At 44.7% G+C, this 26507-nt stretch overlaps 1 protein-coding gene and 1 pseudogene across 2 annotated transcripts in view; one reads left to right on the forward strand and one right to left on the reverse strand.

Annotated features, from left to right (window-relative positions):
• Positions 1–26507, reverse strand: part of MTCL1 (microtubule crosslinking factor 1) — a 125646-nt gene that overhangs the window by 90108 nt on the left and 9031 nt on the right. For both annotated transcript variants that reach the window (XM_068562770.1, XM_068562769.1), the window contains exons 2-3: positions 24596–24820; positions 23023–23181 (exon numbers count right to left, since the gene is read on the reverse strand). In XM_068562770.1, the coding sequence (XP_068418871.1) occupies positions 23023–23181; positions 24596–24820 (384 nt within the window). The remainder of the gene's footprint in view (positions 1–23022; positions 23182–24595; positions 24821–26507) is intronic.
• LOC137776760 (large ribosomal subunit protein eL33 pseudogene) lies at positions 1732–2206 on the forward strand (annotated as a pseudogene).

A 26507-nucleotide genomic window follows, 5' to 3' on the forward strand; every position in this document is an offset into this window, starting at 1 on the left:
AATCGACCCACAGACATAGAAAACAAACTCATGGTTACCAAAGGGGAAAGGACTGGGAGGGATAAATTAGGAGGTTGGGATTAACTGATACACACTACTATATATAAAATAGATAACAGGGGCTTCCCTGGTGGCGCAGTGGTTGAGAATCTGCCTGCTAATAATGCAGGGGACACGAGTTCGAGCCCTGGTCTGGGAAGATCCCACATGCCACGGAGCAGCTGGGCCCGTGAGCCACAACTGCTGAGCCTGCGCGTCTGGAGCCTGTGCCCCGCAACGGGAGGGGCCGCGATAGTGAAAGGCCCGCGCCCCGCGATGAAGAGCGGTCCCCGCACCGCGATGAAGAGTGGCCCCCGCTTGCCGCAACTAGAGAAAGCCCTCGCACGAACCAAAGACCCAACACAGCCAAAAATAAATAAATAAATAAATAAGTAGCTATAAAACAATCGAATTCATGCTCTGCAATTCAGTTTAGCTAGTCGTTTAAAAAATCCTGTAAATAACAAACATCTTAAAAAAATAAAAACCAAGCATGAGTTTATTCCTCTACAAAAAAAAAAAAAAAAATAGATAACCAACAAGGACCTACTGTATAGCACAGGGAACTATACGCATTATTTTTTAATAACCTATAATGGGAAAGAATCTGAAAAAGAATATAAATATATATACATACACACATGTGTGTGTGTATATATATATATATGTATATATATATATATATATATAACTGAATCATTCTGCTGTACACCTGAAACTAACACAACACTGTACATCAACTATACTTCAATTAAAAAATAAATAAATAAAAGAGCACCTATAAAAAATAACTTTGCAAGAGAAAACCAAAATCGCCTACTCACTCATCTTTGAGTTTCCTACTTTAAACTGGGGACAAAAATACATCTGTAAGACCCATAAATGCAAAGACTTATTAGTATATAGAGTAACTTAGCTAGAATGACAATATTGCCCTATAGCAAATGGTTAATGCATAAAATTATCTTTTAAAAACTGCACTAGTAAGCTCAGAGCAGAGGGTTCCTAAGCTTTTTAGTCGAATGGCGGTGGCGGCTCCAGTGAATAGCTACAGACAGAAAGGAAAGTCCTCCAGTATGGGAAAGGGAGACCAGGCAAAACGTTTTTGGAGGGAAATGCTGTTGACTATGAAATTGACTAAAACTGTTATTTCATGAAGAGCATTAGAGGTGAAATAAGAAAAGTGAAATATATTTATTCTTTTAGACCAATGCACTCCAGTAAGATTTACACGGTGGCCGCCTCAGAGAGCCTGTATTTCGGAGACACAGATCTTCACTTCCAGAAGCTCCGACTGAGACCTTCTGCTAACCAGTCTCTGCGTCATCAGCTATGCCTGCCAGACACTGCCGGGCAATTGGACCCAGACATCAGCAAACATACCCTGAGCTAGACAGGCTGGGCCACCACAATCAATAAGAAATGAGAACACATTGCAAGTCCCAAGGCGGATAAATAAGAAGAAATCCACATATAGGACATTTGTTCTGAGTAAATCCTCAGGGTTCTCATCAGAAGAAAGAATATTTTTTTTATTTCTTTTATTTTGTATTTATATGAGGTGATGCGTGTTTACTAAGCTTACTGTGATAATCATTTAATGCTATATGAAACTTTGGGGGCAAATAAGTGGGGTACGCTCGGCTATATGCCTCAACGAGGCACTGGTGTGGCTCCGAGGCTCCACCAGCTAATGATTTCTATGGATTCCAGCAACAGGGAAGACAGGATGGAGGAGATACGGGACTGACGGTGCTGGTCCCCTGACCTCCGAGAATGGGTGCTCCAGCCTGCTGGGAACAGGACTTCTAAAATGACAAATATGTCTGGAAGGCTGTGGTCCAAGGCCATTTTTGCTGACTATAAGCAGGGTGTATGGAACCAGAGGGAGCACACAGTTCTCCTGAAAACTGAAGGTGTATATGCTCGAGATGAAACTGAATTCTACCTAGGCAAGAGATGTGCTTATATGTACAAAGCAAAGAACAACACAGTAACTCCTGGTGGAAAACCTAAAACCAGAGTAATCTGGGGAAAGATAACTTGCACTCATGGAAACAGTGGCATGGTTTGTGCCAAATTTGGAAGCAACCTTCCTGCTAAGGCCACTGGACACAGAATCCGTGTGATGCTGTACCCTTCAAGGATTTAAACTTACTGAAAAGTAGATAAAACTGTGGACTTGTTCTCTTGTAAAAAAAAAAATTATGTAAGTCAAATCATTATGCTGTACACCTTAAACTTATACAGTGCTGCGTGTCAATTATATCTCATTAAAACTAAAATAAAAGTTACAAAAAAAAAGAAATCCACATCAAGATGAATCACTGCAACTGAAACTGCAGTGGTAACAAGAAAAACTTAAAAGGAACCAGAGGGAAAGTCAGATTACCAGCAAAGAACAACAATTAGGCTGACAGTTGCTACAATGGCAACAGATATCAAAAAATAATGGAATTGTATCTTTAGAAGTGCTGAGGAAACAACTGTTAACCTAAAATTCTCTACCCAATTAAATTACCATTTGAGAGTATTTTTTAGATAGACAAAGGCCTCTGTGCAGAGATTACCTCCTACTTATGCTTACTGAAATAACACTAAATGCATCCCAGCAAGAAGAAACAGAACCTGGAAAGAAAAGTGGTAACCAAAGTTGGTAAATTTAGATCTAAAAGGTGAATCAGCATAAGTACTTACAATTAAAATAAAATGGAAGCTTAAAATGGGGTAGCGGGGATTTGACACTAAATTATTTTCAGCAAGTCACAGTGTCAGAAGGAGTTTGTGTCCTTCAGGAGAATGGTAAATACACTTTTAAGTATGTTAAAACTTGCAAAGAACAGAGATATAAATTCTAAACCAACAGAGAGAGAATTAAAAAAACAAGCCCAGTATTTTTGATGGAATGCAGGAAGGTTAAAAAAAGAAGAAAAAAAACATGGTGGCAGGAAAAGTAAATAACATAGCAGAACAAGTCCAACTCTAAGTGCAATCACAATAACTCTAAATGGAACAAACTCACTTATTAAGATAAACGTGGATTACCTCTCACACACACTCAGCCTTAAACTGCTTAAAACATGACACAGAAAAGTTGAAAACAAAAAAGTAAAAAAATTATACCAGCAAACAATACTGCAAAGAAAGCCGATGTAGCAATATTGGTACAATGTGATACTGAGAGCAGCATCAGACACATTGGAATCCAAGGCAAAAGCACTAACAGAGATAATGCATTTAATAATAGAAGAACCACCTACCAAGTTATGATAATCGTGAATTTTTATGCATCCAATAATAAAGTAGCAAACACTTTCCCAAACCAAATTCACTTTATTCTGCTGAAATGGCCCCAAAAGCAAGAGACAAGAAAGCCAACCCACTGGTCAGATGGGCCCACTGGTGGGACATATCACGGCCTTGAGTGAGTTTGATCATTATAAAAGAATCATTATTTTAATTACAGAAATGAGACTATTTGGGGGAGTTAAAAGTGAACAGAAGGCTATGTATTATTCAAGAGTGGCCATAGAAATTATAGATCTAGATTTCATTCAAGAAGCAAGGAAGGACTAGACCCATAAGATAAATTAGAAGTAGGCAATTGTGGGGAGTAATCAACTATTTTATGTTTTCCCATTTGTTTAATATAAAAGTCATATTTTTATATACATTAAATTCAAGAGTATCCTTTTATTCCCTTTTTAAAAATTAAAAAGAAATTTTTTGGCCTTGCCACGAGGCATGTGGGATCTTAGTTCCCCAGCCAGGGATCAAACCCACACCCCTTGTAGGGAAAGCACGCTGGACCACCAGGGAAGTCCCAAGAGTGTCCTTTTACTGACAATGTGTTCAGTTGAATGAAACAAAGTCCCAGTGCTCGGGTGGGTGGTTTCAAAGTCCCCATGAGAGGCTCAGAGGCTACCAGGAGGACAGGAGACACTGACCACACAGCCACCCTGCCCCCTAATGCGGGTTCCTGTCCCACTGGTCACCTGGAGAACCAGAGTCGCACACGAACAACACAATCCACAACAGCTAGAAGCATGCACGCTGAAGATGAGCAAAAGAGGGAAAGGACAGAAGAGAAAAAAGACAACTCAAGGGGCAGAGGGGGCAGAGCAAATTTGACGAGTGGCAGGTTCCAACGAACCTGAGAGAGATGAATCCACTGTCATGAGCAGGCTGGAATCCAGCCTCTGATGTGCTTTAGGAAAACTATAATTAACGGCCAGGAAGCCCCACGGTCATGGCCCTTTACGACTGCTGTGGTCAGAAACACACAACTCAAGGCTGGGCACCGACTCACGCCCGAGGGCAGTTACACGCTGCTGCCCGTTGTCTGGGCCTCTGCTTCAATGGAAAGAGGTCACTCCAAGGCTTCCTCTTCCCCAAACGCCTATCCTGCAAACTCTTATTTTACCCTTTGTTAATCTCACCAACCCACAGCTCCACTCCTAGGTGGGAACTATTTAGCTACAATTACAGAGTTGCTCCAGACGCAACATCCTCTCAGGGCAGTGATGGCAGCTGATCTAAAAGCACCGGGAAGTTTTACAAAACACAGATGCCTGAGAAACAGAATAAAACAAACCCCTCAGACGCCTGGGTCCCACCCCCAGATGTTCTGATGCAACTGGCCAGGGGGTGGCCTGGCATCCGGGTTTGTAACCTCCCCAGGGATTCTTCTACCAGGCAGCTGGGGGCGAGTGTCACAAGGCTCAAGGGCTCGTCCTCGGCACGGGTTTACAAGACCCCTTTCACCTCCTAATAAAAGCCGAGGAGCAGGGCGCACCTTATTCCCTGCTCTGAGCGCTGCTGGTCTCTAATCCTCCTGCATTGAAAGACCCAAACGTCTACCCTCCCCTCCCATTTCAAAGGGCACCTCTGAAGATGTTTGTCAAGAGGTTGAGAGCAAAGGCGAACGAGCAGTGTCTGCTTTCTGCACATCGTGTCACCAGCCTGCCCCTGGGAAAATCTAATAATTAGCTGAGCTCAGACGTCACTGGGGTGGCTCAGGAGGGGGATGCGAGCCCGTACAGAGCGAGAAGGGAGATGAGAAGGCTTCCGGAGGTACCAGAACAACCTATGCAGCTCCTCACAATCATGTCAAACCATCCCTCCCTCGAGAGGAAGAACAGGACTCCGCTGTCAAGGCCAGGGGCACGTGGACAGCACCACACGCCCATCTGGTCGCAGGGATGCTTCCCTCGGAAGCTCCAGGGGAGCTGGGGGGAGAGATATCCGGCCAGCCTGTGCACGTGGTGTCTCTCCCCCAGCCGGTGGTGCTCAACTGGGGGTGACTTGGGGCCCCTCCCCATAGACACTGGCACAAATGGAGGGTTGTTCCTGGCATCCAGTGGGTGGAGACCAGAGATGCTGTTACGCATCCTACAGGGCACAGAGTGGCCTCCCGCGGCAGAGTTATCCAGCCCAAAACACCCGCAGAGCCGAGGCTGAGAAACCATCTCCGAGCGATGGCTCAGCAGTGATTCGTCGGGCAATCCCAATGTGCAATGTTATACGACAATGTGAGGGTTATGCGACACCTGGGCCCCATCACTTAGTGACCCTGTGAGTTACCTGGTTTAAAAATAAATCCAAACCCAAACCCTACACAAGAGAACCCTTGGAAACAACAAGAAACTCCCAGCGACACTTCAAAGTTGAAAAGGAAGCGAGAGGCCCAACCACGGACTCAGTTGGCCAGAAGGAAAGCATCTCATTTCACCCAGAGAAGTTCCTCCGACTCCTCCGGGAGGAGCGTGAAAAGCTCTCGACCATTAAGAGTGTTGTAAACACGTGCATTAGACCCAGACAGACAGGCACCTGTTGCATAAAATTACATCAACTTTAAACTGTCCTGTTTCCTAGGAGTCACAAAAATAATGGAGGATTTTTCAGAAGTGACTTTGTTTCACTCATGAAAAACATTGTTGCTAATCCGCGTAAATAAGCACAGATGATGGAACATCCACAAGCCTCTTCACAGCCCCCTCCCAGCGCCTTGACCAATAGTCCCTGGGGCGGGGGGTATAGAAACGGTACCCGGTGCCGCAACGTCCCACCCCTGATTTCCCCCAAACAGCCCCCTCCGGCTCCCAGCCCTGCTCAGACTATGGTGAGACCTCCAGCCGGAAGAGGGGAAGCCGCGTGAGACGGGAAACAGCCAACAAGAGGCTACTCCAGCTGTTCAGGGTTAAATCATCCACTCATCAAGCATGGGCTTGGTGAGTAAATACAGCTTTGCCTGGGCGACCAGCTCCCAGCATCCAAAGATGAAGAGCATCTATGCTCAAACACCAACCATCTGATGAATGCTTCCGTGTTTTGGACATTCCCTTGTCCCAGTCAACCTGCTGTGGGTCACAAAAAAGAACATCTGTGATGCTGGGGGACAAATGAGAACCAAGCCTCCCACACAAGTCTTCTCTCAGCGCAGGAACTGACCAACCCAGGGCGAAGCACCCTGGAGGCTCAAGGTCTCTCTCTCATTTCTCCCAGGCGCATCCTTATGTCAGGGATTCAAATGCTGGCAATCAACTGCTCAAAAGCAAGACATTCTGCACAGATGCGTAACTATATATATAACTTGGCGTCTTTTCAATGCTGAATAATTCCTGACGACTGCAGGGGAAAAATGAAAACAGCTTCTTTGGCTCATGATCATACCACTCAATGTCTGATGGTTCTCACTTGAGTCAGAGAAATGCCAAGAAAGTGTACTCGGGAAACAGTCATACCAGACAGCATCTTCTAAGCATTTCTATTTCTCTGACTCTTGATTCTGCATTTGAGGATAAAAGTTATCCAAATCATACGACGTCACTAACACCACGTACAGTGTATAAATTTGACAGACCACCCCCCCAGCATCAAATGTAAATTTTGAAAAGAGAAGTGTTTGTTATTTATTCCCGCAGCACAAACTGGATGCAGTTAGCCGTCTAGTGGAGTTTAAATTATCCAGAAATACGTGCTATGGCTACATATATATATATTTTTTGGTCGTGCCGTGAAGCATGCGGGATCTTAGTTCCCTGATCAGGGGGTGGAGCCTGTGCCCCCTGCAGTGGAGCCGCGGAGTCTTTCCCACTGGACCGCCAGGGAAGTTCCTCTGGCTACATTTTAATTATTTTTTTTTTAATTTTTATTTATTTGTTTATTTATTTATGGCTGTGTTGGGTCTTCGTTTCTGTGCGAGGGCTTTCTCTAGTTGCGGCAAGTGGGGGCCACTCTTCATCGCGGTGCGCGGGCCTCTCACTATCGCGGCCTCTCTTGTTGTGGGGCACAGACTCCAGACGCACAGGCTCAGTAGCTGTGGCTCACGGGCCTAGTCGCTCCGCGGCATGTGGGATCTTCCCAGACCAGGGCTCGAACCCGTGTCCCCTGCATCGGCAGGCAGACTCTCAACCACTGCGCCACCAGGGAAGCCCCCTAATTATTTTTTAAGAAAAGCCACCTGAACGGTGGTGTCTGTGTCACTGAAATTCACAAGCTCCTTATTTCAACAGCAGATGACAGGCTGACAGCCGCCCTCCACAGTATAAAAGAGTCCCACGTGCCAGGACAGACCATGCTGAGGGCAGAGGAAGGGCTGGGTCTTACATCTCTGGGGGGAGTGAGTGTGGCCTGAAGCTGATGGCCGCTCACATAGCATCGCTGCTTCTGCCTGAAAGGCCACCTGGGTGCCCACAGGGATACAGGAAACAGGCAGAGAGAAGGCTGCCCGCTCACAGGGACAACCGGGTGTGGCACGACCCCAGCGAGGGACCCTCCCCGAACCTCAGAGCTAACCAAACAGGGCGATCTGATGGCCCTCAGTCATCATCAAAATATTAATACTTGACCTCAACTGGAATCTCAGGTCTGTATGAACTGTCCTGAGGCAATCACTTACAGAGTCAGAAATTCCCCGCCAAGAGATTTTAAGATAATGTTATAGCTCTTTCTCAAGGAAAGATAAAGATGACAAAACCTTCACTGACTCAACAAATATTTACTGAGTGATTGATAAGGGCAAGGACATGCAGACACACATATATACCCGATAAGTCAGAGATGTGAGGTCCGAAATGCCACTGAGGGATCCCGTGAGACCCTCAAACTGTGGGTTGGAGTAGACACCTACCAAGGAAGCACTTTCGAGATTTATACAGCTGAGTAATCGAGGCTGTGTGGGCAGAGATCAACAGAGCAGAACTGCACCCAGAAATAGACCTACACACATACATCCCCTGATTTCCGACAAAGGTACAAAAGTAACTCAATGGAGCAAAGATAGCCTTTTTCAAGAAATGGTGCCAGAACTGGAGGCCCATAGGCAAAAAATGAACCTTGACCTGAGTCTCACACCTGGTACAAAAATGAACTCAAAATGGACACCATGGATTGAAATGTAAAACGTAAAACTGTAAAACTTACCCCCGCTCGAAAAAAAACACAGGAGAAAATATTCAGAATCTAGGTCTAGGCAAAGAGCTCTGAGAATTGATACCATAAAAGGAAATATTTATAAATTGAACTTCATCAAAATTAAAAACACTTGCCCTGGGAAAGACCCTGCTGAAAGGATGGAAGACAAACTGCAGAGTGGGAGAAAATACTTGTAAACCATTTATCTGACCAAGTATCTAGAAGAACTCTCAAAACTCAGCAGTTAAAAAAAAAAAACACACAACAGTAAAATAAGCAATCTAATTAGAAAATGGGCAAAAGAGGGCTCCCCTGGTGGCGCAGTGGTTGAGAATCTGCCTGCTAATGCAGGGGACACGGGTTCGAGCCCTGGTCTGGGAAGATCCCACATGCCGCGGAGCAACTAGGCCTGTGAGCCACAAGTACTGAGCCTGCGCGTCTGGAGCCTGTGCTACGCAACAAGAGAGGCCGCAATAGTGAGAGGCCCGCGCACTGCAATGAAGAGTGGCCCCAGCTTGCCACAACTGGAGAAAGCCCTCGCACAGAAACGAAGACCCAACACAGCCATAAATAAATAAATAAATAAATAAATACTTAATTTAAAAAAAAAAGAAAATGGGCAAAAGACATGAAGACACCAAAGAGGACATACAGGTGGCAAATATGACATGAAAATATATCTAACATCATTAGCCATTAGGGAAATGCACATTAAAACCACAAAGAGATATCTCCTATCAGAATGGCCAAAATGAAGAAGTGACAACACCAAATGCCAGTGAGGATGCAGAGCAATGGAGCACTTGTGCATGCCTGGTGAGAACATTAAATGGTGCAGCCACTCTGGAAAATAGTTGGGCACTTTCTTAAAAAAAAAAAGAAAGAAAAAGAAATATGCAACTACCATATGACCCAGGAACTGAGCATTTACCCCAGAGAAATGAAGGCTGATGTTCCCACAAAAACCTGCACATAGACGTTCGCGGCAACTTTATTCATAATAGCCTTAACCTGGAAACGACCCAGATGTCCTTCAACCAGACTGGTTAAGCCCCCTGTGGTGCATGGTCACCGTGGACCACTCCTCAGCTATAAAAAGGCACTGGACTTCTCTGGTAGAGCAGTGCTTAAGAATCTGCCTGCCAATGCAGGGGACACAGGTTTAAGCCCTGGTCCAGGAAGATTCCACATGCTGCGGAGCAACTAAGCCTGTACGCCACAACTACTGAGCCTGCGAGCCACAACTACTGAGCCCACGTGCTGCAACTACTGAAGCCCCCACACCTAGGGTCTGTGCTCCACAACAAGAGAAGCCACCACAATGAGAAGCCCGCGCACCGCAACAAAGAGTAGCCCTCGCTTGTCGCAACTAGAGAAAGCCCACACGCAGCAACAAAGACCCAGTGCAACCAAAAATAAATTTAAAAAAAAAAGGGGACTTCTTTAGTGACTCAGTGGTTAAGAATCCACCTGCCAATGCAGGGGACACGGGTTTGAGCCCTGGTCCAGGAGGATCCCACATGCTGCGGAGCAACTAAGCCTGTGCGCCACAACTACTGAGCCCGCACGCCTAGAGCCCGCGAGCCACAACAAGAGAAGCCACCGCAGTGAGAAGCCCACGCTCCGCAATGAAGACGAGCCCCTGCTTGCCACAACTAAAGAAAGCCCACATAAAGACCTGACACAGCGAAAAATAAATTTTAAAAAAGTTTAATTAAAAAAAAAAAGCACAGACCACAGATGTGTCCACAACCTGGGCAGATCTCCAGAGAATGATGCTGAGTGAAAAAAGCCAGTCCCCAAAGGTTACACACACTGTGACTCCATTTGTCATATTCTTGAAATGACACAATTATAGAAACGGAGACCAGAGCAGTGGGTGCAGGGGTGCGGGATGGGAGCTGGGACAGGAGGGAAGCGGGTGCGGCCTAAAAGATCAACGTGAGGGATTCCTGTGGTGATGGGACCGTTCTGTAGCTTGACTGAACCAATGTGATATCCTAGTTGTGAGATCATACCAGAGTTTTATATTACCTAATAAAACTTGGGGGAGGGACTTACCTGGTGGTCCAGTGGTTAAGACTCTGCACTTTGCATGAGTTCGATCATGCAAAGGGGACACAGGTTCGATCCCTGGTTAGGGAACTAAGATCCTGCACGACCGGCAGTGCGGCCAAAAAACCAAAACAAACAAAAACTTGGGGGAAACAGGGTAAAGGGTACATGGGACCTTTCTGTATTATTTCTTACAACTGCATGAGAATCTGCAAGGGCCTCATGAAAGAGTTCAGAAAAAGAGTGCTGGGGAAGGCTTCAAGAAGGAGATGGCATTTCTGGGAGAATCTTAAAGGATGGGCTGCATGTCACTAGGAGAGGTGGGACTCCAGGTACAGTCCGGGGGGAGCAGGGGTGAGGAGGGCTGAGAGGGCTATGCTCGCTCTAAAGGTGAATTCTGCCCTCCTTCTTCCTATAATTTTCTCAGTAGAGATGAAAGCAGCAGCTTAATGAATACTTCCAAAAGTAGAAATTAATTTTATAGAGAAGCATTAGTGGGTCAGGGCAAGAGGCAGATGCCCTTCCTCCTGGACCCACTCCTCCTCCGGCAGCTTCCCCAGTGGCCCCCCCGTCCAGGCGTCTGCACAGAGCTCCCCTCCACCCCTCCAGTGCCCACCTGCCCACCGGCCTCCTCCTTCCAAGTTCACAGCAAAGAAGGAGGTGGGGCTTGGGCCAAGGTCTGGAGGACAGAGGAGAGGGGAGGGTTGCTGGGTCAGAGGCGTGGGTAAGTCCCAGCCTGGCCAGGACCCGCGGTGAGGGGGCCGCCCAACCTTCACTAGCCTCGTAGAAAACCTTGATATGATTCCACCTTGATTTCCACAAGAAATGGCTCCAGGGCCGGGTTCCGGGCACCAGCACAGCGCTCGACAGGCTCTCGCCCATCCCTTCCAACAACAGTGAATCAGCCATTAGTGCTATTTATGGTTGTTTAACTGCACACACACTCCCCTTCTTCCCAGACACCAAAACTGTGCCATTTACAGCTGAAGCATTTTATTTTATTTTTAAATTTTTTTGGCTGTGTTGGGTCTTTGTTGCTGCGCGCGGGCTTTGTCTAGTTGTGGAGAGCGGGGGCTACTCTTCGTTGCGGTGCGTGGGCTTCTTGTGGTGGCTTCTCTTGTTGCAGAGCACGGGCTCTAGGCACGTGGGCTCAGTAGTTGTGGCACACGGGCTTAGCTGCTCCACAGCATGTGGGATCTTCCCGAACCAGGGATCGAACCCGTGTCCCCTGCACTGGCAGTTGGATTCTTAACCACTACACCACCAGGGAAGCCCCATGGCTGAAGCATTTAAAGCTGTTCCTGCCAAGGCCTCCTGTGCTTCCTGCCCTGCTCCTCACCCTCCGGGCCCCTGAGCTCTGCATCTCCCGGCCTTGGGGGTCATTCCCTTGGTTGATGGGGCTCTAGTCCAATCGTACCCCTGCCCTCGGGGTGTGTGCAGGACACACAAAGGCCGTTTCCCTCCAGATCCCTGTGTTGACACTGCATGCACATGCACACACACATGAATATGCACACGCACACACCCCCCCCCAGACTCATGTTTCAGCGTTTGGGAAAAGGACTTAACCAGACACCTCCAGTTCTTCCTGCTCCCACTCCTTCCCATGTCACCTCGTTATTAAGTTAGCAGGCACATAACCGAGACCACTCAGGACACCGGACTGCTCTCCCCATCCTGCTCTCTAGCTTGTCACCCTCCCTCCAAACTCAGGTCAGCAAAGTAGAGCAGGTGCTGCGTGTTCCCTGAGGCGCCCACAGAGCCCGCCAGGCTCCCACATAGGATGGCTGCCTCATCCACCCGGCCTGCCCGTCCTTCTGTCCACTGCTGACCGGCCAGGGCCGAGGCCTGAGGGACTCCACGGCAGCCGATGACAACCTGGTCAGGGCCCGGGAGGCGCCCAGGCATGAGGACTCTGCCCCTACATGCTTCACACCGACTCACCCACACACATCTTTTTCTTACAAGGGGGACCATAAACTCTGAAATCACAGACAATGCTATTAAAGTGTAGCATGACAGCAATAAAGCCATTTACTATGTTTGTACACCTTTGTTTCCAGACATTATGGACACCTGATAGTTTGAATATAATGACACACAGAAAAAAGTCCTCACCCACTGGGTGAGAAAAAAGTAGAAAGACTGTCTTAATCCATTCAGGCTGCTCTGACAAAATACCAGAGACTGGGGGGCTTAAAGAACAGACATCATTTCCCACAGTCCTGGAGGCTGAGAAATCTAAGATCAAGATGCTGGCAGATTCCTTGTCTGGTGAGGACCCGCTTCCTGGTTCATAGACGGCCAGGTCCCAGTGTGTCCTCACATGATAGATGGAATGAGGGTGCTTGTATGGGGTCCCTCTTAGGGGGACACTAATCCTTGTGAAGTGGGAGACGCTCTGCCCTCATGACCTAATCACCTCCCACAGGCTCCACCTCCTCACAGCATCTAATTGGGGATTAGGATTTAACATGAATTTGGGGTCAACACAGACATTCAGGCTACAGCAGCCACTGCAAGAGAAGATAGTGAGGAGGAGGCACAACGTGGAGAAGCCATGAAAAGGAAAGGCTCTGAGGTCTTCGGGGGTCGGGGAGCCACAGAAAGAGGCAGGGATGAAGTGCTGGGTCAGGAGACAGAGGACACATGGGGTTACTCTGGGGCCCCAGAAGGGTCACATCCTGTTTTGGCAACACGGCACAGGGAGCTATCGTGAGCCCCGCCCCCCAGTAAACAGCTAGGAATGCTAGAGAAAATATAACAAGCAAAAATTTATACACAGCTGAACTCACACGCACAAAGAAGGAAAATTCCCTAGTGTCCGCAGTGCCTAAGGGATTGGAAACCAGAGCCATGAGCACAAGGGTATGTGTTAAGGGGGGCAGGAGGGGATGGTGGGAGTTACCAGAAATAGGCCAGGGGTGTAAGAAGAGGCTTCGATCAATGCACCAAGGCAACCCAATGCGGAGATGCACCCCCACTGAAGTAAACTAAAAATCCCTCGAGGAGGGGAGGGTAAGCTTCTGCTCAGGACACTGGGTGGTGGAAAAAAATCTCCTTTGAAATATGAAAATACCCTAGGCCTATGCAAGTTCAATGTCCAACTGACACCCATTTGGTACACAACTCCACAAGCCAAAAATTAAGGACTATATTTGGACCAATGATACCACCAAGGCCTCCAGAAAAGACCAACACAAAAGCTCCCTAGGAGGACATTTCGACAAACTTCATGGAATTCCTACTAAGAAGGACTCGTAATAAAATCCACTGTAAGAGTCACCAGATCAGACAAACTGAAGGCTTAGTAACATCAAGAACTCAACAGAACCGAAAAAGACTGATTTTAAAATGTTTAAAGATTTAAAGCAAGAACTATGAGATGATGAAGAAAGAAGAAACTATGAAAAAGAACAAGCAACTTTTTAAAACTTCTAGAAATGAAAAGTTAGTGGATGAATAAAACTGTAATTCTCTTGTAAAGAAGAGAATTAGTAACTTGGACAAGAAATTATCCAGAATGTAGCACAGAGAGATAAAAATAAAAATATCTTAAAAAAAAAAAAAAAAAAAAGAACAGGTAAGTGAGATGGCAGATGGAAGATGGAATAAGAATGGTCAACATAAGGCCCACATAAGACTAACAGGAATTCTAGAAGAAATACAGAGGATGGGGAAGAAACATGATTCAAAGAGATAGTTTCCAGAAGACTATTCAAAGAGTGAGAATTTTTCAGAGTTTATGAAAGACAAAAACTCAGATTGGCAATGAGTGTTGAGCAAAATAAAAATAAATCCAGATACATTTGATTCAAACTACAGAATACCAAACACGCAGAGAAAAGCATAAAAGTAACCAGGAAGTAAAGACAGATTATCTACAAAAATGAGAACTATCTAACAGCAGACCTCTTGATAAGCAAAATAGAGCCAAAAGATAATAAAAATACTATCTTCAAAGTGTTAGAATTCTATGCCTAACTAAATATCTTTCAAGACTGAGTATGAAATAAAAGTATTTTAGACAATATCATTTACTGATATAAACCATTAAAAGATGTATTAATAGATCAGCGAGAAGGAAACTGAACTCAGAAGGAGCAACACTCAAGAAGCAATGATAACAGACTGGAAAATGTGCAAATGAATCTAAAAAAGAATTAGCTATGAAATTAGTCAGCTTAGGTGGGGAGATGATTTTAAAAAGATGAAACTGAAATACTGGGTAATAATAGTATGAAAGGAGTTGGAGTTGAAGCTTTCTAAGATGCTTGTATCATTCAGGAAAAGAATATAGATAGTGATTAGTTTTAGACATTGAGAAACATGCATGTTAAAAATGTAAGAATCGGGGGGCTTCCCTGGTGGCGCAGTGGTTGAGAGTCTGCCTGCCAATGCAGGGGACACGGGTTCGAGCCCTGGTCTGGGAAGATCCCACATGCCGCGGAGCGACCGGGCCCGTGAGCCACAACTGCTGACCCTGCGCGTCTGGAGCCTGTGCTCCACAGCAAGAGAGGCCGCGATGGTGAGAGGCCCGCGCACCACGATGAAGAGTGGCCCCCGCTCGCCGCAACTGGAGAAAGCCCTAGCACAGAAACGAAGACCCAACACAGCCAAAAATAAATAAATAAACAAATTTATAAAAAATGTAAGAATCGGGCTTCCCTGGTGGCGCAGTGGTTGAGAATCTGCCTGCCAATGCAGGGGACACGGGTTCGAGCCCTGGTCTGGGAAGATCCCATATACCGCGGAGCAACTAAGCCCGTGAGCCACAATCACTGAGCCTGCGTGTCTGGAGCCTGTGCTACGCAACAAGAGAGGCCGTGATAGTGAGAGGCCCACACACCGCGATGAAGAGTGGCCCCCACTTGCCGCAACTAGAGAAGGCCCTCGCACAGAAACGAAGACCCAACACAGCCATAAATAAATAAATAAATAAATAAAATTTAAAAAAAACAAAACAAAAAAAACGTAAGAGTGATCATTAAAATAATACTAATAGAATGTATAACTTCCTAACCAAGAGAGAGAACACGGGAATTAAAAACTCAGAGAGAAATCAACATTAAAAAATAGAGGGATTTGCCTGGCAGTCCAGTGGTTCTATGCAGGGGACCATGTGCAGGTTTGATCCCTGGCTGGGGAGTTAAGATCCCACATGCCTGGTGGCCAAAAAAACAAAACATGAAACTGAAGCAATATTGTAACAAATTCAGTAAAGGCTTTAAAAATGGTCATCAAAAAAAAAAAATCTTAAAAAAATAAATAGAAAAAACAAAGAAAAGGCATGGAGGGTGGGATAGAGACGCAAGAGGGAGGAGATACGGGGATATATGTATATGTATAGCTGGTTCACTTTGTTATAAAGTAGGAACTAACACATCATTGTGAAGAAATTATACTCCAATAAAGATGTTAAAAAAAAGAAAAGGCATGGAATATAGAGAGCATAAAATATAAAGACAGAAATAAATTCAAACACACTAATAACCACAATAAATGTAACTGGATTAAATTCACAAGTTTAAAACAAAGATTCCCAGATTCCTTTTTAAAGGTAGCTATAGTTCATTCAGAAGAAATACACCTAAAACATAATGGTGTAGAAAAAATAAAACTTACAGAATCACAAAAAAAGCTATACCAGGCAAATACTAACTAAAAGAAATTTGGTATAGATGATAAAAGCAGACAAAGTAGGCTTTACAGCAAAAAGCAAGACATCAGAATAAAGAGGTCATTATCAAATGATAAAGGCAACAACTCACAACAAAAAAAAGTTCTAAATCTTTATGCATTCATATTCAAAATCTAAAAAGCAAAGTGACAGATTACAAGAAGAAAATTTAAATGTAGAATTATAATGGGTGATTTTAACACATCTTCATCTTAAAGAGATGTATTTAGCAGACAAAACAAAACTATAAAGGATATAGAAAATATGAACAACACAATTAACATGATCTGATACTTTTTTTTTTTTCCAAATTGTGGCAATCTAGTAATGGATTGAACTTACAACCATCAAAAAAAAAATAGAACTGAAAATATCAGAACGCATCCTACACGGCAAAAAAATAAGCATTTTGGTGAAACCTTTCCATTTGTTTATTCAGTGATGGTATAAAATGTCCTTCCTGTTGCGAGTTATAGTTCAAGTTGGAAAGTCTTCAGTCTAATGGATTCAACATCTTCACCCCAAAACTAGAGCATATACAATTCCTCTCAAGCACTCAAAGTTACAAAATCTGATCATTTACTTGGCACACAAGGAGTCTCAACCAAACCCAGGGAATCAGTATCATGTCCTGAATGGTGATGACAGATGTTCCCAAGAGGTATCTGACAGCTAGTTGGTTCCTGTGGCTCCATTCACTAACCCTAGTTCCCAGGAGTGATCTAAAACATGCCTCTATCCCTTGCAAGTGTCAACTAACTTGGCTAGTTATTATCTGTGTCTAGCATGTACTCAAAAAACCTTTCAGTAGAATGAAAGAAATACAGTTGAGTGAAAGCACTTGGGCAATCTTCAGGAAGTTGAAACTAAACTAAGGTTAACTATTTTCAACCTTTTGAGATATTCCACCATAGAAAGAGTACTAGAAGAAATATACGCCCCCAAGAAAAGGGCAAAAAATTTTTGAGCTTTGCACAAGTGAAGTGGTATATGGGGGTTTGGGTGCATGGACGTGGCGTGAACAGCACAGGAAGCCAGCCAGCAAGGAAGCTGCTATCCAGAAGGGACAATTCCAGAGGGGTTAATACTATCAGCCTTCTTTAAGTGTCTCATCTATCTGTGGAGAAAGCGACTTTTCCAAGACACACCTCTACCAGTTCAAGAGCACCAGAGGGCCTGTCTCTTCTCATCCTTCTCAACTGCCTTTTAGTTCACTGCAGGGTTTCCTGCCAAGGGGTGGGAACCCCAGCTGGGAGACAGGGATGGGCCAGGCGGGAAAGGACCTCTGTTGTCATGCTAAAGGGCTAGACAATCCGGGCCAAGGCACGTTTGTTTGTTTAAGCCCAGGATTAACACTGTCGGATTTGGGGGATACAGAAGGTAAAACAGAAAAGGGAACGACTAGAAGTAGTGCATCCTTTAATGTGGTGACCACAGAGTGTCTGCCCTCAAATACTCATTTGAGAGATGAGTGAAAGCGTGGATAGAGAAAGTCAAAATGTTTAAGAGGTTAAAATTAACCATTTTAAAGTGTACAATCCAGTGGCATTTAGTACATTCACAATGTTGTGCAACCATCACCTCCATCCAGTTCCAAAACACTGTCATCACCCCAAAAGGAAACCCCAGTCAGTCTCCTTTCTCCCTCCCCCCGGTCCCTGAAAACCACTAAGCTGCTTTCTGTCTATGGATTTACCTATTTGAACATTTCCTATAAATGGACTCACACAATATGTCTGGCTTCTTTCACTTGGTGTATTTTCGAGTTTCGTCCATGTAGCATGTACCAGTGAGAAAGAATTTTAAGACCGTGAAAGCAGAGCAGCAGGCAACTGAGGGTGGGGAGCAGGAGGGGTAAGGATAATTGCCATCACTTAAGCCGGGGTGACTAAAAGGACAGTGACACCATTAACACAGCTGGGAAAGATAAAAGAAGGTACAGGTGGGGGCAAAGGTGACAAGTCTGTTCCTGGACAGTCTGAGTTTGAAGGGTGACCAGAAACCCACCCTGGAGGAGGCCACCAGGCGGCTGAAAGCAGTCTGCAGCTGCAGAGAGAAGCCCCAGCGACAGAGCCGAGGGGCACAGAGATGCAGCGTGTCACTGTCCTCCGAGGGGCACAGACACATCTGCAACCACACCTGTCGTGGAGACACACGCACAAACTGCCCTGGCCTTTCTCAGAATGTGGCGCATGGTCCACTTACCAAACTTCAGAGCTGAACAATAACCAGTACGGCTCAGGACAGAGAAAACATGATCCTCCCTCTAGAGCGAAACCCACAAGAAAGTCTGTTCTGGCTTTGCTACAAAGGACCCATTCACGGAGACCCCAGCTCGAATTTTCTGATAAGCATCTCCTCTGCCACCTCTGAACCCTGTGTGGCTGGTTCATCCTTCTCTGCTTCCAGAATGGTCCACCAGCGTCCAACCCTCCTCAGACTCTCAGGTTCATGCTTCGTTGAAAACTTTGGTGTCAATATGCAGCCCCACCAGTCTGACTGCGACTCTGGAGGTAAAATACTATGATTGTGTCCCAAGTGAGCAATCCTTCTGAGTAATTTTAAGCTGTAAAGAAAGGGAGGGGCCAGCGCCCCACCGCTTCCTCACAGCCAACCTGGGCCGCCAATGTCAGTGATCATTTCTCACCCCAAAGAACTATTCGTGACCCGATGCCAGGTCCTTCACAAATCCATTTCAATGTGTGCAAAAGAATCCCTGCTCGCTTCCAACACATGTATTTACTTATGTATGTATAATTTACCTATTTATATAAAAACATACACGCATATAAAATTTATAAAATATACTTCAAAGTTGTTGTCTGTACCCTCAAGGTCAGGCTCAAGCTGGAAATTTTGAGAAAAGGAACCATTACGGCCTACCTCCTGGCAAACTCGGACCAAAGGGAAAAGATGGAAGTAAGTTATTAGAACACATAAGTGTAGAGGTGAGATCACAACCAGAGGAGGGTCACCCACGGGGACAAACCTGCCCGGGTTCCCCCTCCTCCGCCGTGAAGCTCGGCACGGCTCCACGCTCTCATCTTCATCCCCCATTCACCCGGCGAGTCCCCGATGTCCCCCGAGGGCAGGCACTGCTACAGGCACCCTCAGTGACCCGGACAGAGCCCACAGAGTATTCACAAAGGGGACAGTGATGAGGGACGAAGAAATAGAACACGCAGCACTTTCACGGAAGTGGCGACATACACAGAATTTACCCAAATCCATAATGTGTCAGATCAGTAAACAGCTTGAGGGCAGCACCTGTGCTGCCATATTCACATCCGCCTCCCCCAGGGCCCAGTCAGGGCCTGAGTGAAGTGTGGGTGGAAGGGCAGATGGACGGATGACCAAGGACTGGCTGAATCAGGAAACAAACCCAAAGGAACCACAAAGTGCTAAGTGAGGCTGTTGGCAGGTAACACACTGGCTTTAGCCATCATCTTAAAGCCCTCACCAACAGTTCTTAACTTCATCAATAGGCAAGGTATTTTCCAAGAGAACATTCAGCTTTAATTGTATAATGGAAGTCAACAACAAAACAGGATTTGCATTACTGGAGCAAATGAAAAAAATACATATGCACTGTCTAGACCGCTTTGCTAGAACACATTCGCTCCTTAAAATTTAAAAGAAATCTGTGTTTAAATCATACTGGCTATATCGTTCTCAAAGGTGAAAAACTGAAACCATTTCCACTAAGATCAGAAACAAGACAAGGTTGCCCACTCTCACCACTATTATTCAACATAGTTTTGGAAGTGTTAGCCACAGCAATCAAAGAAGAAAAAGAAATAAAAGGAATCCAAATCAGAAAAGAAGAAGTAAAACTGTCACTGTTTGCAGATGACATGATACTATACATAGGGAATCCTAAAGACTCTACCAGAAAACTACTAGAGGTAATCAATGAATTTGGTAAAGTAGCAAGATACAAAATTAATGCACAGAAATCTCTTGCATTCCTATACACTAATGATGAAAAATCTGAAAGAGAAATTAAGGAAACACTCCCATTTACCATTGCAACAAAAAGAATAAAATACCTAGGAATAAACCTACCTAAGAAGACAAAAAACCTGTATGCAGAAAATTATAAGACACTGATGAAAGAAATTAAAGACGATAGAAACAGATGGAGAGATATACCATGTTCTTGGATTGGAAGAATCAACATTGTGAAAATGACTATACTACCCAAAGCAATCTACAGATTCAATGCAATCCCTATCAAACTACCAATGGCATTTTTCACAGAACTAGAACAAAAATTTTCACAATTTGTATGGAAACATAAAAGACCCCAAATAGCCAAAGCAATCTTGAGAAAGAAAAACGGAGCTGGAGGAATCAGGCGCCTGGACTTCAGACTATACTACAAAGCTACAGTAATCAAGACAGTTTGGTACTGGCACAAAAACAGAAATATAGATCAATGGAACAGGAGAGAAAGCCCAGAGATAAACCCATGCACATATGGTCACCTTATTTTTGATAAAGGGGGAAAGAATATACAATGGAGAAAAGACAGCCTCTTCAATAATTGGTGTTGGGAAAACTGGACAGCTACATGTAAAAGAATGAAATTAGAACACTCCCTAACACCATGCACGAAAATAAACTCAAAATGGATTAAAGACCTAAATGTAAGGCCAGACACTATAAAACTCTTAGAGGAAAACATAGGCAGAACACTCTATGACATAAATCACAGCAAGATCCTTTTTGACCCACCTCCTAGAGAAATGGAGATAAAAACAAAAATAAACAAATGGGACCTAATGAAACTTAAAAGCTTTTGCACAGCAAAGGAAACCATAAACAAGACGAAAAGACAACCCTCAGAATGGGAGAAAATATTTGCAAATGAAGCAACTGACAAAGGATTAATCTCCAAGATTTACAAGCAGCTCATGCAGCTCAGTATCAAAAAAAAACAAACAACCCAATCCAAAAATGGGCAGAAGACCTAAAGAGACATTTCTCCAAAGAAGATATACAGATTGCCAACAAACACATGAAAGGATGCTCAACATCACTGATCATTAGAGAAATGCAAATCAAAACTACAATGACGTATCACCTCACACAGGTCAGAATGGCCATCATCAAAAAATCTACAAACAATAAATGCTGGAGAGGGTATGGAAAAAAGGGAACCCTTGGGCTTCCCTGGTGGTGCAGTGGTTAGGAGTCCGCCTGCCAATGCAGGGAACACGGGTTTGAGCCCTGGTCTGGGAAGATCCCATATGCTGCAGAGCAGCTGAGCCCGTGTGCCACAACTACTGATCCTGCGCTCTAGAGCCCACGAGCCACAACGGCCAAGCCCATGTGCCGCAACTACTGAGGCCCGCGCACCTAGAGCCCGTGCTCCCCAACAAGAAAGGCCACCTCAGTGAGAAGTCCGTGCACCGCAACGAAGAGTAGCCTCCACTCGCCACAACTAGAGAAAGCCCGCGCACAGCAACGGAGACCCAACACAGCCAAAAATAAATAAATAAAATAAATAAATTTATTTAAAAAAAAGTGAACCCTCTTGCACTGTTGGTGGGAATGTAAATTGATACAGCCACTATGGAGAACACTATGGAGGTTCCTTAAAAAAGTAAAAGTAGAACTACCATATGACCCAGCAATCCCACTACTGGGCATATACCCTGAGAAAACCATAATTCAAAAAGAGTCATGTACCAAAATGTTCATTGCAGCTCTGTTTACAATAGCCAGGACATGGAAGCAACTTAAGTGTCCATCGACAGATGAATGGATAAAGAAGATGTGGCAATATATACAATGGAATATTACTCAGCCATAAAAAGAAACAAAATTGAGTTATTTGTAGTGAGGTGGATGGACCTAGAGTCTGTCATACAGAGTGAAGTAAGTCAGAAAGAGAAAAACAAATACCATATGCTAACACATATATATGGAATCTAAAGAAAAAAAAGGTTATGAAGAACCTAGGAGCAGGATAGGAATAAAGACACAGATGTAGAGAATGGACTTGAGGATACGTGGAGGGGGAAGAGTAAACTGGGATGAAGTGAGAGAGTGGAATGGACATATATACACTACCAAATGTAAAATAGATAGCTAGCGGGAAGCAGCCTCATAGCACAGGGAGATCAGCTCGGTGCTTTGTGACCACCTAGAGGGGTGGGACGGGGAGGGTGGGAGGGAGATGCAAGATGGAGGAGATATGGGGATGTATGTATATGTATAGCTGATTCACTTTGTCATACAGCAGAAACTAACACACCATTGTAAAGCAATTATACTCCAATAAAGATGTTAAATAAATAAATAAATCATATTGGCTCAATGACAGACATAGGCAGCACACACCCATCATCTGCTGACACAGGATAATGAACAAGTGTAACGTATTTTCCAGCTCACTGGAAGAGAAGGCTCTCGAGAAAAATGCTACCGCCTTATTTTGTATTCTAGTAATAATAAACCTCACTTGGACCCATAAAGGGAATTAATGGCCAGCTCATCGGAATGGAAATTATAAAAAATAGCTTTAGAGCAGGGTTCAACAAGCCTTTTCCGTAAAGGGCCAGAGAGCAAATATTTCAGGCTTTGCAAGCAACACAGCCTCTGTCACACCATCATCATCTTTGCTTTTTTAGGTGTATTTTCTGTGTGTTTTTTTTTTTTCCCCCAACAATGCTATGAAAAATGTAAAAACCATTCTTAGTTCCCAGGCCATTCAAACCATTGCTGGCCGACCCCTGCCTTAGACCATGGTAAGAATAGGACACTTGGAGTCCCAAGTCCCTCACAATTCAACCCAAGGGGCAAATCCCCATCCATGTCTGATTTACCTCCTTCAGTCTCTCCAGCTCGTTTTGGAGGGCCTGTTTGGATATTTCCACTTCAATCATCTGCTGTCGGAGAGTTTCATTCTCATCTTCAGCTTTAGCTCTCTTTTCCTCCACAGTTTCAAGTTCATGGTGCAACCTGACCGACACATCTTTGGCCACCTGCATCAACCCACAGAGACCGTCATCAGGAAGGGAAGCTTTCTGTGTGCTAAGGGTACCTCCAAACAACTTCAGAGGCAGAATCATTAAGGAATATTATATTACACCAAAAAGGAAAGATCCTGGCAATACTAACAAGCCTAGTTTTAAAGGAGGAAGGTATTAGTTTGAAACATGAAATCCACATTAAGGGAAAATATGACATTCATCTGTATTAAAGGCCACTTTGCAAGGCCCTGCTCCTTCTAGAATATCAATATCCCAGGAGCACATGCTTTAAATGACAAGTTAAAAATCATCACCATCATCATCAAAAAAATAAACATTTCTGTTCCCCAAAATAATACAAAACCTACCTGCTTAAAAAAAACAAATGAAGTAATTCTGTATGCAGTAGATGTTTCATGTAGTCAAGTTTTAAATTGTCTACTCTGGTAAAATATTTGAATGCTAAAGGCAGTTAAACATTTTTACTTTCTAAAAGGAAATAAGGAAGGAGATTTTTGTGAGAGAAATATAAATCACCTTTATATCACATTGAATGACATTTTGTTAGTGGTTTATAAATTTGAGAGTTACAAAGATTCTTTTCCTGTTATCATAATGAAAGGCTAAATGAGATTTCCTAAGGACTCGTCCAATAACTAGGACATTATACATAATTCATCTCTAGATAAATGATTTGATAATTGGGGCAGGAGAGAAGCCATGGTGGAGAGGACAAATGGAATAAAGTCTGGGATTTCTTCACCTCATTCCCACTTCCACCAATGATTCTCAAAGACACTTTAGACAATAAGTTATGATCCTATTTCTCTTTCAGTTAAATCACCACTACAAGTCTTACTTGGGTTATAGTACTTTCAGGTTTTCTGCATCCTAGAAACTTAAATAACCAAAAAAAAAAAAAAAAAAAAAAAGTTAAGTGACTATGATCAACTTTTAAAAGTGGTCTTTGACTATAACTGAATTGATAAATCAATCTTTAAAATATTCCAGATCTGTAGAAGGAGTTTCTGCACAATTTCTAAAGAACGGTCAGATCAATGGGCAGGTATTAATTCTTTTTTTACTGAACATCTAGTACTATAATTTCTTTTCTTTTTTGGGGGGGGTTAAGATTCCAGTTCATATGAGGGATTTAAGTCTTGGTCCAAAGCCATATGGCTACACACACCTTATAAACCATCACGTGAATGAAGAATGTTTAAGCTGAATTCTGTTGAAAGAGAGAAACACTAACAGAACCTCGTGTAAGTGGGTTCTGAGGGTTGCGTTTCAGGTCTGCAATCGTACAGAAATGGTACAGAAACCTGTATCTCTAAGACACAATCTAGGCAAATCTGTGGAATTGTACAGAAACTCCCAGCAGCTCCTTTGGGGAAGGCATGTCCCATCCACCCGGCTCACTCACCTTTAAGTCCTGCTCCAGACTTCGGATGAGCTCGCCATCCACCTGCCCGGTCTCTGCCACCTTCAGGCTCTTCTGCTCAGCCTTCCTGAGGCGGTACTGCAGGATTCGGCAGTTTTTATTGGCGCGGTCCAGTTCCCGCCGAAGCTCCTGCAGCTGGTAAACATCTTCCTCTAAGTAACTGTCTCTCATCTCTTCCATTTCAGCACGGAGTTCATCCAACTCATCCTACACAAGCCAGACAGAGGAGATTGAGAAGCCAGGTCCATCAGAAAGGATGGAGTCGTCCATCCACCCCTGCTCTGCAATACTGTGAACTTTCTGCACAGTTACCTGTCGGCTTCTGGCCACAACTGTGTGATACGACACAGGGACTCTGGAAATTCTCACGCAAGACAATTATCACCAGATGTCTGTTCAGATCTTATGGATCCAGAAGCCAAAAACGAGCATGGATTATTCATTGCAGGCTCTCAGCATTTACCCTGCTCCCAATCTTTCCTTACATAATCATCACCATAAACGAAGTCATCTCTGCAGATAATTAAACCTTTAGATTCAGACCAAACGCTGACCTAAACCCGAGTCTCTAAGACACAATCTAGGCAGTAAGACAGACACTGCCTGCAAAGAACACAGACTTTAGTGGGGTCATAATTGTGATTTGTCTGGGAATTATAACATACCCGCAAATGTCCCTAAAATTCTGTCTTGACTCATGATTCTAAAGATAAAACCGGGAGATCAGCTCAGTGCTTTGTGACCACCTAGAGGGGTGGGATAGGGAGGATGGGAGGGAGACGCAAGAGGGAGGGGATATGGGGATATATGTATAGCTGATTCACTTTGTTATAAAGCAGAAACTAGCACACCATTGTAAAGCAATTATACTCCGATAAAGATGTAAAAAAAATAAAGATAAAACCCGTGCGCTGTTTTTTTTCCCATTCGCCTGCCCTGCATTTCCCATCTCCACTCCACTCTGGTGTCAACATGAAGACACGCGGGTACAGGAGAAACCCAGGAGTTATTCCTGGCTCCCTCCCCGCCGCATCCCAGGCCACAGCCAATGCAGTGCTGTCAGCTCAAAGTCCAAATACCTGCGGCTCTCCCGCCTCCATCCCTCTCAAGGGAGCCACAGGTAAGACTTACACAGGTAAGCCCATCACCTGGGTGCCCTGCTTCCCCTCTATAGCCCAGGCTCCACCCAGACTTACCCTTTTCATAAGTAACTCAGACCACCTCCCCCTACTCATACCCTCCAGGGGGCTCCGCATCACACAGAGGAAGTTCTTCCAGGTCCTCCCCAGGGCCTGCATGCTACCCCCTCCTTCCCTGCCACCCTGATGCTTCCACAGGGTCCAGGCGGTTGGAGGCCTTTCACCTGTTATGGCCTCCCCCTTCTCCCCAGCTCTTTGCAGAGCTCACAGTCACACGATCACACAACTTGGAAGGCACACAATGCCACCCCCCTTGCCATCCCCCAACCCCCAGTCTCTAGTCCAGGCCCTGCCCCTCCCCGCCACCTCCTACCACGGCCTAATGTTATCTGTGTTTCTTCCTGTTCATCATCTGTTGTCCACCCACGAAGGTAAGTGCCAGGAGGGCAGACACCTGGTGTCTCCCAGTGTCCAGGGCAGTGTGAGCCACACGGCAGGCCCTCAATAAATATTTGTGGAATGACTACCCATGAACCTCGGTCAACACCTAGAAAGACCAAATCCTAAACACGACCCAAACCAGACATCCCCGCACTTTGCTTTGTTCCAGTCTTGTAGTCTGGTCCTGGAAAATTCTTCCCAAACCCATAAACACAGCTGCAGCATGTGATGAGATATAAATTCTATTATAAAGACTTCAACAAGGAGCAACTTGGAAGACGGGAGATTAAGAAAAGCATTCTAGAACTGTCTTG

This window comes from Eschrichtius robustus, chromosome 14 (assembly GCF_028021215.1).
Source record: "Eschrichtius robustus isolate mEscRob2 chromosome 14, mEscRob2.pri, whole genome shotgun sequence".
NCBI lineage: Eukaryota > Metazoa > Chordata > Mammalia > Artiodactyla > Eschrichtiidae > Eschrichtius > Eschrichtius robustus.